This window comes from Dermochelys coriacea, chromosome 1 (genome assembly GCF_009764565.3).
Source record: "Dermochelys coriacea isolate rDerCor1 chromosome 1, rDerCor1.pri.v4, whole genome shotgun sequence".
Taxonomy (NCBI): domain Eukaryota; kingdom Metazoa; phylum Chordata; order Testudines; family Dermochelyidae; genus Dermochelys; species Dermochelys coriacea.
The window spans coordinates 30,447,798-30,462,899 of NC_050068.2; the positions used below are offsets into that span (position 1 = coordinate 30,447,798).

The 15,102-nt window shown below is 40.0% G+C and overlaps 1 protein-coding gene across 2 annotated transcripts in view; it reads left to right on the forward strand.

Moving 5' to 3' along the window:
* Positions 1 to 15,102, forward strand: part of CNTN5 (contactin 5) — a 1,042,858-nt gene that overhangs the window by 933,420 nt on the left and 94,336 nt on the right. For both annotated transcript variants that reach the window (XM_038372749.2, XM_038372738.2), the window contains 2 exons: positions 12,432 to 12,559; positions 14,319 to 14,494. In XM_038372749.2, the coding sequence (XP_038228677.1) occupies positions 12,432 to 12,559; positions 14,319 to 14,494 (304 nt within the window). The remainder of the gene's footprint in view (positions 1 to 12,431; positions 12,560 to 14,318; positions 14,495 to 15,102) is intronic.

The window sequence follows — 15,102 nt, forward strand, 5'->3', positions numbered from 1 at the left end:
GTTCGCGGGCCTTTTCCTGTCTACTTGGTTAGTGCATCTGAGTTGAGAGTTCTGTCCAGAGCGGTCACAATGGAGCACTCTGGGATAGCTCCCGGAGGCCAATACTGTCTAACTGCATCCACAGTACCCAAATTCAACCCAGCAAAACCGATTTCAGCACTAATCCCCTTGTCAGGGGTGGAGTAAGGAAATTAATTTTAAGAGCCCTTTAAGTTGAAAAAAAGGTCTTTGACATGTGGACTGGTGCAGAGTTAAATCAATTTAATGCTGCTAAATTCAACCTCAGCGCCTAGTGTAGACTAGGGCTAAGTCTTTTTGCAGATGCCTATCGCAGCCTGGATCTCTCTCTCAACATCAGGAAAACCAAGGTGCTCTACCAGCCCTCACTTGCACAAACTCTTCTTCATACTCCACAAATCACCATAAGTGGAGGGACCATTTTCCATATGTTGGCAGCCACATCTCCCAAACAACCAGTATTGACTCATAATTGAATACAGGATCTGGTGTGTCAGCGCATCCTTTGGAAGACTACTCAAATTAGTCTTCAATGATAGGGATTTGCAAACAGGCACCGAGATCTTGACTTACAAGGCAATTGTCATCCCCACCCTTCTGTATGGGTGTGAGACATGGGTAACTTACAGACGACATCTCAAGCAGCTGGAGTGGTTCCAACAGCACTGCCTCAGGAGAAATCTCAGGATAAGCTGGGAAGACCGACTCACTAACATCAGCATTCTTTCTGCAGCCAGCATCAGCAATATAAAGGTGCAGGCCATGAAACACCAACTCCGCTGGGCTGGCCATTGTGTTTGCATGCCTGACACTCACCTTCCGAAGCAAGTATTCTTCTCACAAGTTAAGTCAGGGAAGAGGGGCTTGCAGAGGGCAGTGGAAGTGCTTCAAAGACATACTGAAAGTACACCATAAAAAGGGAGGCATCAATCCAACAAAATGGAAGGACTTGGTGCAGAACAGAACACAGATGCCACACCATACATCAAGCTCCCTTTGAGGAGAACAGACATACTCATGAGACAGAGAAGCGACAAAGGAGGAAAGAAAGGGCACAACAATCCAGCCAACAACTATGTCTCCTCCAAAATTATACCTGCAGGGCACGAATTGGGCCCCTCAGCCACTTAAAAACCCACCAATGAATCCCTTTGGCAGACATCATCCTCACATTGATGGATAGCCTAAGTCCTCTCTGGGAACAGTTTTCCAACCAGTTATGCACCTTATAGTAGCTCCATCTTGGTTGTATTTCCCTAGTTTGTTTATAAGAAGGTCATGCGAGACAGTATCAAAAGCTTTACTAAAGTTAACTATAACACATCTATCACTTCCCCCAATCCACAAGGCTTGTTATGCTGTCAAAAAAAGCTATTAGGTTGGTTTGACATGATTTGTTCTTGACAAATCCATGCTGACTGTTACTTATCACCTTGTTATCTTCTAGGCATTTGCAAATAGTTTTATTAATTATTTGCTCCATTATCTTTCTGAGTACTAAAGTTAAACTGACTGCCCTGTAATTCTCTGCATTGTCCTTATTCCTCTTTTCATAGTTTGGTCCCATAGTTTTCTCTCTATAATTAGAATAGGAGCTAAGTGTGGCATCTGTTGGGAAGTGTTGAATTTTTAGTGTCAACTATTCTAAATTACATTTACAGAGGTGAACCCCATTTGTACCAGCAAAATCTGTTCTTTTCTTTCTTGTTTTTAATGCACAGATGTTAGTGTGCGGCAAGCTGCAAGAAAAAAAAAGAAAATCCAAGTTGTGGCACCTTTGGAAATTTTGCCCTGATTCAGTTTGTATGTATTTAGTATGGCTGATAGTGCTTTAGAGTACATTAACACTGAGACTTAGAATATTACTTTTAGTATTCCAGTGATCTGGGATACTACACACAGGATTGCAGTAGTCTTCATAAATGTTTGAGAAAATTGTCTGAATAAAATCCTAGTAAAATCCTAGTAATTCAATGTTGTTCTTAGGGACTTAGCCACAGTCAGGTGTCGAATTAGATTAACAATATTTAAATGACAGCACTCCATCAAAGGTGGTTACTGAAGAGGTTTCCCTATAACAATAATTCATTGTAGGCCATACTCACATGATGCGGGGCTTTGTCCTGGAAAGCAGTGACTCTGAAAAAGATTTAGAGGTTGTTAGAGAGCTTATTCCCTCACTCTCCCACTTCCCTGGTCCTTCTCGCATGAACAGAGAGCAAGAATACCCGAAGTCCGAAGGTGCAAACAATTCGATGTTTATTGGGGTGAACTTCCAGCAAGTTTAAATCCAAGTTCCTTTTTCCTTATTTTCGACTTACTTCCTGTTTGCCCCTAATTTATATAGTAATAAGCTATATAATAATATTATATAGTAATAAGTTATATAGCTATACCTTAACCAATCATTCTACTGAAATTTACCTAACCAATCCTAACATATTGTAACATGATTAGCTAACCAATTATATCCCACCACCTTAATTAGTTTACACACAGCAAAATTAATTATACGGCAGACAGAAACAATCACAGACCCAGACAGAGACCATTCAAATAAACAATAGCAAAGTGGGAACTATAATGACAAAACAATACAGAGGTGAGGCTTTCACAACTACATCTATAAAGACATAAGGGTTTTCCAGCTGTGTCTATTGAAAAGTGAGTTCTTACCAGACAGAAACCTATCAACCTAAATTTCCTTTTCCATCTTCTAGGCTCTTCCCTTTCTCTGGAGGTGATAGATCAGATCCCCTTCTTAACAGCCCCATATTGACTAGTTTGGAATGTGAGGATGTGACCGTTTGCTTCCCAGCTTATGGCTGCCTCTGCTGCTTAGCCAAAGGCATTGGCCTAAGAACAGGGCCTCAGACTGTCACAGTGAGAGAAGGCCCTTACACAGATTCTTTCTTGTATACCTCTATTACAAGCTAAATGATAAACATATACCTACATTCTTAGAGTAGAGGCCTTTACAGACAGGCCTGACTATCTATATCCTCACAGGGGTTGTGATGGATAATCAGCTGAACATGAGCTCCCAGTGCGATGCTATGGTCAAAGGAGCTTGTTGATCTTTGGATGCATAAAGGGGGGAATCTCGAGTAAAAGCAGAGAGGTTATTTTACCTCTGTATTTGACACTGGTGTGACCACTTTAATACTCGTGTCCACAGTTTAAGAAGGATATTTATAAATTGGGGAGGGTTCAGAGAATAGCTATGAAAATGCTTAAAGGATTATAAACTCTGCCTTACAGTGATAGTATCAAGGATCTCAGTTTATTTATCTTAACAGAGAAAAGGTGTTGGGGTGACTTGACTTGACAGCCCCAAATACCTATCTGGGGAACAAATATTTAATAATGTGCTCTTCAATCTAGCAGAGAAAGGTATAACACAATGTAATGGCTGGAAGTTGAAGCTAGACAAATTGAACCTGGAAATATGGGGTAAATTTTTAGCAGTGCGAGTGTGGAAAGCTTTAGGACAATTTACCAAGGGTTGTGAATTCTCCGTAAATGACACTTTTTAATATTTTTCTAAAAGATCTGCTCTAGGAATTATTTTGGGGAAGTTCTATGGTCTGTGTTATACAGGAGGTCACAATGGACTCTTCTGATCTAGGAATCTATGATTCTCAGTTCCTATGAGATATAGATGCTTATACATCTTTTACGAATGAGCAAGAGACAGAGAGCTTATGCACATTCAAGGAGAAGCAAAGGTTTCAACTATTTACAAATACTTGTCCTGATTCCTTGAAATCAACATTAAAGAGTAGTGACAGGTTCCATATCCTGGCTAATGTGAAGTGACAGATTGCTCAGATCAGAACAATGTGAAAGGCCATGGGCTAAATTAGTCAATACAGCTTCTCAACAAAGTATGCATCTAAAAAGTTCCCATTTTTAACATACACACGAACCAATTTCATACGCCTGGTTAAGAGCTGAATGAGCTACCACTTTAGTCACTTCTTTATTCTCTTATCCAGTCACTGTGTGTTTGCACTGTGTGCAAAGTTTTTCTTTAGGCTCTTCCTTAACTAAATTTCATATTTATGCTTCCCTAATTGCTCTGATTACTCTTCTAGGGAATATATAAGTTAAGTCCTACCTAACATATAAAATCACACCACAAAACAAATAAAGGGTATGAAGAGGCAACCCTCAATCCTTAAACCTCCTATCAATACACATTTTTGCCTGATTTTTCTTATTCAATAATTAATACCTAGAATGGCAAGATAAAAATGCTCATCTAAATGTAAGTTTTGTAGCTTTACCTTTCCCTAATATAATCCAGTTAAAGGTCTACCTGTGTCTCCTCTAAACCCAGGGCCCAATCCTGGACGGTATTGAGCCCCTGCAACTCCTATTGACGTCATTAGGTAGGAGCTACGAGAGCTCAGCACCGCTCAGGATTTTGAATGAGTTTCTAAATCAACAAACTGTACAACCAAAAAACATGCGTCTTCCTCCTTGGTAAAAGTCCACTGTCAATTATACAGCAGTATCAAAATGACAGCTTTCCATTTCTGTGATTCAAGTCCTTTAATAACAGTCTCCACAGGAAAGAGCAAGAGGTAATAAGATCACACATTGCTATGAAGACTATGACCTGCTATAGACTACACATTGCTCAGGGTTTATGAAAAAATTCGCAATCTGAATGCCATAGTTAGATTGACGTAACTCTAGGTGTAGATACAGCTATGTTGACGAAAGAATTTTTCCATCAACCTAGATACCATCTCTTGGAGAGGTAGACAAACTACATCAATGGAATGAATGGAATGGAATCAACTACTATACTCTTAGCCCAGCAGAAGAATCTGTCCTATCTCGGGGCCTCTCCTTTTGCCCCTCCACCCCCACGAACATGATACAGTTCTGTGGTGACCTAGAATCCTATTTTCGACATCTCAGACTCAAGGAATATTTCCAACACACCTCTGACCAACATATTAACCCACAGAGACCTTCCTGCCAATACTACAAAAAGAAGGATTCTGGGTGGACTCCTCCTGAAGGTCGAAACAGCAGCCTGGATTTCTACATAGAGTGCTTCCGCCGACGTGCACGAGCTGAAATTGTGGAAAAGCAGCATCGCTTACCCCATAACCTCAGCCATGCAGAACACAGTGCCATCCACAGCCTCAGAAACAACTCTGACATCATAATCAAAAAGGCTGACAAAGGAGGTGCTGTCGTCATCATGAATAGGTCAGAGTATGAACAAGAGGCTACTAGGCAGCTCTCCAACACCACTTTCTACAAGCCATTACCCTCTGATCCCACTGAGAGTTACCAAAAGAAACTACAGCATTTGCTCAAGAAACTCCCTGAAAAAGCACAAGAACAAATCCGCACAGTCACACCCCGAAAATCCCGACCTGGGGTATTCTATCTGCTACCCAAGATCCATAAACCTGGAAATCCTGGACGCCCCATCATCTCAGGCATTGGCACCCTGACAGCAGGATTGTCTGGCTATGTAGACTCCCTCCTCAGGCCCTTCGTTACCAGCACTCCCAGCTATCTTCGAGACACCACTGACTTCCTAAGGAAAATACAGTCCATTGGTGATCTTCCTAAAAACACCATCCTAGCCACTATGGATGTAGAAGCCCTCTACACCAACATTCCACACAAAGATGGACTACAAGCCATCAGGAACAGTATCCCCGATACTGTCTCGGCTAACCTGGTGGCTGAACTTTGTGACTTTGTCCTCACCCATAACTATTTCACATTTGGGGACAATGTATACCTTCAAATCAGCGGCACTGCGATGGGTACCCGCATGGCCCCACAGTATGCCAACATTTTTATGGCTGACTTAGAACAACGCTTCCTCAGCTCTCGTCCCATAATGCCCCTACTCTACTTGTGCTACATTGATGACATCTTCATCATCTGTACCCATGGAAAAGAAGCTCTTGAGAAATTCCACCATGATTTCAACAATTTCCATCCCACCATCAACCTCAGCCTGGACCAGTCCACACAAGAGATCCACTTCCTGGACACTACGGTGCTACTAAGCGATGGTCACATAAACACCACCCTATATCGGAAACCTACTGACCGCTATTCCTACCTACATGCCTCTAGCTTTCATCCAGATCATACCACTCGATCCATTGTCTACAGCCAAGCTCTACGATATAACCGCATTTGCTCCAACCCCTCAGACAGAGACAAATACCTACAAGATCTCTATCATGCATTCCTACAACTACAATACCCACCTGCTGAAGTGAAGAAACAGATTGACAGAGCCAGAAGAGTACCCAGAAGTCACCTACTACAGGACAGGCCCAGCAAAGAAAATAACAGAACGCCACTAGCCATCACCTTCAGCCCCCAACTAACACCTCTCCAACGCATCATCAAGGATCTACAACCTATCCTGAAGGACGACCCATCACTCTCACAGATCTTGGGAGACAGGCCAGTCCTTGCTTACAGACAGCCCCCCAATCTGAAGCAAATACTCACCAGCAACCACACACCACACAACAGAACCACTAACCCAGGAACCTATCCTTGCAACAAAGCCCGTTGCCAACTCTGTCCACATATCTCTTCAGGGGATACCATCATAGGGCCTAATCACATCAGCCACACAATCAGAGGCTCGTTCACCTGTTCATCTACCAATGTGATATATGCCATCATGTGCCAGCAATGCCCCTCTGCCATGTACATTGGCCAAACTGGACAGTCTCTACGTAAAAGAATGAATGGACACAAATCAGACGTCAAGAATTATAACATTCAAAAACCAGTTGGAGAACACTTCAATCTCTCTGGTCACTCGATTACAGACCTAAGAGTGGCTATACTTCAACAAAAAAGCTTCAAAAACAGACTCCAACGAGAGACTGCTGAATTGGAATTAATTTGCAAACTGGATACAATTAATTTAGGCTTGAATAGAGACTGGGAATGGATGAGTCATTACACAAAGTAAAACTATTTCCCCATGGTATTTCTCCCTCCCACCCCACTCCCCACTGTTCCTCTGATATTCTTGTTAACTGCTGGAATTAGCCTACCTTGCTTGTCACCATGAAAGGTTTTCCTCCTTCCCCCCCCCCCGCCCCGCTGCTGGTGATGGCTTATCTTAAGTGATCACTCTCCTTACAGTGTGTATGATAAACCCATTGTTTCATGTTCTCTGTGTGTGTATATAAATCTCTCCTCTGTTTTTTCCACCAAATGCATCCGATGAAGTGAGCTGTAGCTCACAAAAGCTTATGCTCTAATAAATTTGTTAGTCTATAAGGTGCCACAAGTAGTCCTTTTCTTTTTACATCAATGGAAAAACCCTTTCCTTCGATGTGGAAAGTGTCTACACTGCATTGACTTAACTATATAGCTGCAGCTGTATTGTAGACATACCCTAATGGTGAAATCCTGAGCCACTGAAATCAATGTCTGGATTGATGGATTTCAATGAGACCAGGATTTTGCCTTAATTTTCACCTGGCTCAGCAAAGCTAAAACTATATCTGAGATCTGTGTGGACCCTGCAGGAAAAAAACCATGGTCAGTAGATGGTTTCCAGATATTGGTGAATGAGCACTTTGCTAGTTAGGTTTCCTCAGAGGCTTTGAACTTGCTGCAATGCAATAAAAAGTTAGAAAAATTGACCTATGAGCCCAAGTTAAAAAAAAACGGGCATGTTTAGTCTTCAGGACAGAAGACTGAGGAGGACCCTGAAAACAATCTTCAACTATGTTGAGAGTTGTTATGAAGAGGATGGTGATCAATTCTTCTCCATGCCCTTTGAAGATAAAACAAGAAGAAATCTCATTAATCTGCAGCAAGGGAGATTTAGGTTAGATATTAGGAAAAATTTCTGAGCTATTAGGGTAATTAAACTCTGGAATAGGCTTCCAAGAGAGGTTGTGGAATCATTACTGTCAAGGTTCCTTCCACACTCTGAACTCTAGGGTACAGATGTGGAGACCTGCATGAAAACCTCCTAAGCTTACTTTTACCAGCTTAGGTTAAAACTTCCCCAAGGTACAAACTATTTTACCTTTGCCCTTGGACTTCCACTGCCACCACCAAACGTTTGACTGGGTTTACTGGGAAAGCATTGTTTGGAAACGTCTTTCCCCCCAAAATCCTCACCAAAACCTTGCACCCCCCCCTGCCTGGGAGAAGGCTTGATAAAAATCCTCACCAATTTGCATAGGTGACCACATACCCAAACCCTTGGATCTTAAGAACAATAAAAAAAGCATTCAGTTTCTTACAAGAAGAATTTTAATATAAGAAAAGGTAAAAAGAATCACCTCTGTAAAATCAGGATGGTAAATATCTTACAGGGTAATTAGATTCAAAACATAGAGAATCCCTTAGGCAAAACCTTAAGTTACAAAAAGGACAGAAAGACAGGAATATCCATTCTATTCAGCACAGCCTATCTTCTCAGCCATTTAAAGAAATCATAATCTAACGCATATCTAGCTAGATTACTTACTAAATTCTAAGATTCCATTCCTGTTCTGTCCCTGGCAAAAGCATCACACAGACAGACCCAGACCCTTTGTTTCTCCCCCCTCCAGTTTTGAAAGTATCTTGTCTCCTCATTGGTCATTGTGGTCAGGTGCCAGCGAGGTTATCCTAGCTTCTTAACCCTTTACAGGTGAAAGGGTTTTTCCTCTGGCCAGGAGGGATTTTAAAGGTGTTTACCCTTCCCTTTATTTTTATGACAATCACCATTGGAGGTTTTTAAGAACAGGCTGGACAAACACCTGTCAGAGTTACTCTCAGTGCAGGGGGGTGGACTAGATGAACTCCCAAGCTTCCTTCCACCTTGACATTTCTATGAGTCTGCGATCCAGCTCAGTAATTAAAATTTGTTGCCATTTCATGAGAGTTCAGTGTTAAATGAGTTTGGTGGTTATTCCATTTCCTACTGGACATGTGTACAAGTCTCAAAAGCCACAGCACTAACTGTCACCATCATTGGCAGTTTTAGTAGAAGAACCAAGCCTTTGGGAGATCATTGAAACTGCACTCCTAGCCTATGTCTACACTGCTTTTTTGTTGTGCTAAATAACACAATTGTAGGGCATAGTGCAGAGTTGACACAGATGTTTGTTCTAGTTACATTTAAGAATTATTTTAGGAAAGTTCTATGGCCTGTGTTATGCAGGAAGACCAGATTATTACAATGGTCCGTTTTGGCCTTGGAATCTATGAATATGAATTTATGAACCCTGCAGCCTAGTGTTAAAAGGACTATCAAGAAGTGTCTGCATCCTCGGACAGATTTTGGTGTAGTGTATACACTGGAATTTCGTTCTCAGATAACACGTTAATGAATACATGTTAAAGGCATCAAAAATTCAAGTATTGACATACCCTGGAGGTGGTCTCTCTGGGGTTGACACTAGCAGGTCAGGGTGGAGTTGTCTGGACTAAAGCAACCTATGTTGCACTACCACTGCCTATCTAGGTCTGTGGATAAATATTTTATTTCAGTCTCTAATAGAGCTATCATTCTGCTATCTTGCCTAAGCTCAAAAAAGAAAATTTTGATTATTGACCCTGTCATTTATTTTGACCCTGTCCAGTTCCTTGCCAGCTGATTTACAAGCAGACCTGCTTGAAAGCCCTTTGATTACTCAAGTCATTCTTTTCCTTTTATATCACAAGAGCTGTGAGATGGCTAGAAATGTACCTGGAACTGTGCATAAGATTCATTAAGTAATCTCCCTTAAAATTTAGCTCTCCCTGCCCAAAAAACTGTTTCATTTTAAAACTTGGCTTGTATAAACTTTTATAATTTGTAAACCTGGCTGAAGTGGCTTTTCATATACCTGGAGCTGACACTATATACTGTTGAAAAACATCACCATTTTGCAAAGTCTTGTATTATTAGATATGCTAGTTTAACTGCGTTGATTATAGAGCATCCTGAAAAGGAAAATATAATGGGCTGCTCACTGCAAAGAAGAAAAAATACAACTTAAATCACTGTCCTTTCCTAAATTAGATTATTACTTTGAAGGTAATTTTAAATTTTAAAACATTTTATAACAAAGTTTCAGGTGTATTCACTTGTTAGATTACCTTTTAAGAAAATTCAGATAGGTTAAAGAATAGTTGTCTAATGTGATCATGTTTTTTGTTATTCTCACAATACCATATTTAAACAAACCCTATGTCTTTTATATGGTGATTTATTTGCCTAAAGAAAGACAGAAAATATTTGTCACCATAGTGTCACCGTGTGCACTGGCCTGACCCTTCATTGCCCCTTCTTTCTTCTGGAAACTATTATGCTGCTATATTGCATTGCTGAGATTGGTGACCAATTTTATTTTTGAAATAAATGGTAGTACATTTTGCATTAAAATGAGACTCTGCTTTTCCTCCCCAATAAATCTTGTGGTATATACATAATACTGGGGGGCAGTATTTTTCATGATCAGGGTCATGCAGCACATTTTCCCCCAGGTGGAACACTGTACAGGTGCCTTGATAATTTAGTGAGTATACGTTACTGAGACGTATGCTTTAAGTAAATTGCTCCAAATTACAATTCAGCTTTCTATCCAGGTTTGCCTTTCCTTAGATGGGGTTTTCTCCCTTTATTGGCTGCACTGGAGGCAGGGTGAAACCTGTTCATCAGGATAGGGCCATAGCTCCTTCAATTCTTGTTAGTCTTTTCCTTGGGGTGGCTCTGCTCAGCTAAGCAGTTAAGGCCCAGAGGAGAGCAAATGGGCAACGTGTTCGTTTCAGAAGCACTTTGTCTCTTTGACACTCTGCAGCTCCCACTGATTCCTGGTTCTTATGCCTCCTGGGATTTGAAGATACAGGTTTCTCCTCATCTTACCCCCTTCCTATCAAATATGATGTTAATGATACTGTCTCCAAGAGACAGTCTTCAGAGTTTGTATCCTGTTGAGATGAATAGACAAGAGGGATTCACACCTCTCCTGCAGTTATTGTTTCAGCCTCTTTGTCTGCAGCAGATTCAGCACAGCATCCCTTTGCACTTAGTTGGTATTTGAAAGGTTTTCATCACAACCATAAGGACTCATTTTTTTTAAAATCAGGTTTGGATTCTGTAGATGCTAATGAACCTCATGGGACTTGGGGTGGCTGCTGTCCCCCTACTTATAATTGCTCCTTGACTGTCCCCAGCATGAAGGACAAAACAATTTAAGATATTGTAGGTTTTCTCTGCTGTTTGTGGCGGGTGAACAATCTGGTAAAGAACATCAAATGGGCAGAATCCCACAGAGCACCTGCAAATGCACTTAGACTTTTGTAGGACTGGGAAATAAGAAGGAGTGTCCCATGGAGATGCATTTCCCTCTCTCGTGCCACCTATGGCTAGACTGCATGAGTGCAGACTCTCCTTGCATGTAGGCAGAGAGGAGCCCAAAAGGTTTATATAATAACAATCTACAATGAGTGAAATTTTTCCCTATGCAGAGGACCAGTGCAAGACTGATACGCCAATTAATTCCCACTAATGCCCTCATAATAGGAATTAAGTGATACGTAGGTCTTGCACTGGCCTCGCGTCACATGGGTAAATCTCACCCAATGAGTTTTACTGAAAAATAAAAAAGATAATAAAATTTGAATAGGAGATCACAGAAGGAGGACTAATTTTAAATTTTGGAATATTAAAAGTGACAACTGTTTTATTTTCCATCTTTTCAAATCCAAATTTCTCTTTCTAGCACAGTTTAGACCAGGCTAAAATTTCAACCACCCAACACAGAGGGTGTGATTTTGCACGTTTCTCATGAGATCCAGTGACTTCAATGAAGTTACTCACAAAGATAGGAGAATCAGGCCCACACAATACTCCGGGGAAAAAAGGGTAAACAGAAGTCACCAGAACTCATTTCCATCCCCGTCCTGCATTGTGTATAGCAAGTGTTATAAATCATATTTTGGCCACTTACAATTAATTTTATGTTCTTTCCCTGTCATCCTCTACTTTTTTACCCTTCATAATTCTTAGATTTGTTTTTTAAGGTCACTGTTAGTTTCAGGTGGAATAGCTTGTGCTTAGTATTGAAATATCACTCAACAATAATGTAGTAGCCAAGTTTTAAAGATAAAGTATCAAGGATCATATTTTTACAAAAATACAATTAAAATTCACCATCATTAAGTGTCAAAGGAGAACAAATCCACTGATTCCTCTCAGAACCTATTTTGAGTTAAGGAGGCAGAGGGAATAAAATGAGCTTATTGCATCCTTTCCTGAGGAGGAGGATTCAATGATCATCCTTGCACACAGTGGCAGCCATTCTTAATCCTGTTTGTTAACCCTAAAAGATAACACCATGGAATCTGCCTATGTTTGAAATAACTGGTACATGCTATTACAGGACACAAACATTTTTTATAATTTTCAGGATAACTGTTCTTCCAGATGGGAGCCTACAAATCTTGAATGCTTCCAAATCTGATGAAGGAAGGTACTTATGCCAAGGAGAAAATGTGTTTGGTTCTGCAGAAACTGTAGTCTCAGTATTTGTTAAAGGTATGGAAAACCACACCGATTAGTTATTAATTATATTAATTATTAATTTTATTATTATTATTATTTTATTATATTATTTTTATAGATTATTGATTATTTGTACAGTAATAGCTCCAGGAGCCCCAGTTATGGATCAAGACCCCATTGTGCTAGGGCCGGCGCTGCACAGACACAAAACAAAAAGACAGTACTTGCCCCCAGAGAGTTTACCAAAGATTGTGCCAACAATTGCTTCCCCTCTGTTGAATACATGCCCATGATGTTTTATGATACTTATGTGTCAGAAAAACTAGTACATAGTACTTCCAGATTATTAAATTAATTCTGTCTGTAAAAGAAAAGAGAGAGAAAAATTAGGAGGTATATACCTTTGGCTTTTAGACATGCTAGCTGCCAAAAATAATTATCCTTTCTATATGCACACAATTAATAAAGTATAGCAATAAAGTCATATTTTTAGCCATAGAAATCCTAAAAAGAAAAGGCTAGATTAGAAACCCAGCAGATCATTACCTGTTTTCTAACTACTCAGTTACAAGTAGTTTCCCAGCCACTGGGTTGCTATTTAGACAAATGATGTCTAATTTATTGATAAGAGATCAGTCATCTTAAATTTACACAGCACTTCACTCTGACTTATAAGTCAGCAATGAATAATTGACAGTTCAGAGAGCATTTTCAAAAGGTACATGAGGGATACATTCCACTGGGAAGCAGCTATGTGTTATTGACACATAACTCTAGAACTGTAGAAACAGAACCTCTGGCTATCCAGGGGAAGTAGTTCAAATTTGACCATTACAAAGAACTAGATCCTTAACTGCACTAAGCTTACACTTGGGTGTGAGGGAGCAGAATGGTGCTGGTGATTTAATTTACCCAGTAGGAGATGCTCAATACTACAAGTTGCTGAGTACTCTATGCCCAATCCAGAAAAGTTTTTAAGCACATGTTCAGGTATGTGTGTATTTACAGTGACTTTTAGGACCAGAGTGCTCTGTGCCTTGATGGATCAAGTCCTAAAGTTGCTGGGGATGATGGCTCAAAGCAGGGCCACATGTTTTATTATCTGTCCCAGGTTGCTACTCTCTAAAAGAAAATAGTATATGCCCCTTGCTAATACATACTGCTGTCCCCTTCATACTGACTAGCTCTTGTAGTGCATTCCTAGAGGATTGCATTCCCAGTATTATTGTCAATAACAAGCATATACAAATCATGAATAAAACCTCCCAAATCATGATATTGGGTTCTTTTGTTTGTTTTCTGGTGTTTAAGTCTTTAGGGTTCAGGTTTTCAAACTTTTCCCTGCAACTACGAGAGCTAGAAATATACTCTTTTTTAAAATGAAAGTTGAGATTGTTATATAATCACAAGATTCCAGGAGCTGATACTTTAAAAAAATATTCTTTGGCACATGATGAAATTACAAAAGTTGGAAACACCATTTCTTGAGGACAATGCACCAGCCAGTGTGATAGTCTGTTTCCCTTCCCAGCATTCCCTGTGGTGATTAGATGAGATTGTGCCCTCATGAACATGAGGAGATTATTGCTGGCTCTCCCCAGTCTTTGCTCCCTCCCCACTGTGGGCCCACATACCACAGTGTACTTGACCCTGTGTACTCAGAAGCAAAAAACCTTCAGCCCAGCAGGCAGACAAGACTTTTAGAATTAAACAAAATTCAAGCAAATGCTATATTGATGTTGGAATATCACAAGATCTGCATTTAATTATTATTAATTCTTCTGTTTTCAAGAACCAACAAGAATAGATCTGACTCCCAAGAGGACCGAGTTAACCGTTGGAGAAAGCATAGTCCTCAGTTGCAAAGCGATTCATGACAACACACTAGATGTGACTTTCTACTGGACTTTAAATGGGCAGCCAATTGATTTTGAGAAGGAAGGCGGACATTTTGAAAGCATCAGGGCAGTAAGTGAATATATTTTATCTTCTGTAAAGTTCTAACAGTTCAATCTGTTTATAACTAAGCCTTTACCACATATGACATGATTGAAAGATGAAAAAATCCACTGAAGGTAAAATGAAATGTTATCAAATGAAACTACTAAATGCACTTCATTTGAATTAATTCAAGACGCTTTAATCAAAAAAGAAAATAGCTGTAAAGCTCTGAGTCCCAGTGATATTAGTGAGGCATCTAGTGATCCTAGTAAGAAAACAGAAGGTACTTTGAGCCAAATTCTCATTTTACTCATACAAATAATTCCATCAACTTTCATGGATCTATTAGTATGAGTAAGGAAAACAAGAATTTGTTAGTAGCCAAAACTTCAATTACAGTTACTACTCATGTTGCTGTTGTTTTCACAGATGATGTAAGTTACATAGACATGAACACATCCCCCCAAATGTGCTCTTTACTCACACAGAACATATTTTAATCTGTGAATACTAAGCAATACATTTTCATTTTCAAAACACTATGTGAGGTTTTAGCTATCCGGCTCTCATTACAGTCAATGGAAATCATGTGACAAAAACTGTTCTCAACATTTTGAAATATTACGCTTTGTTAC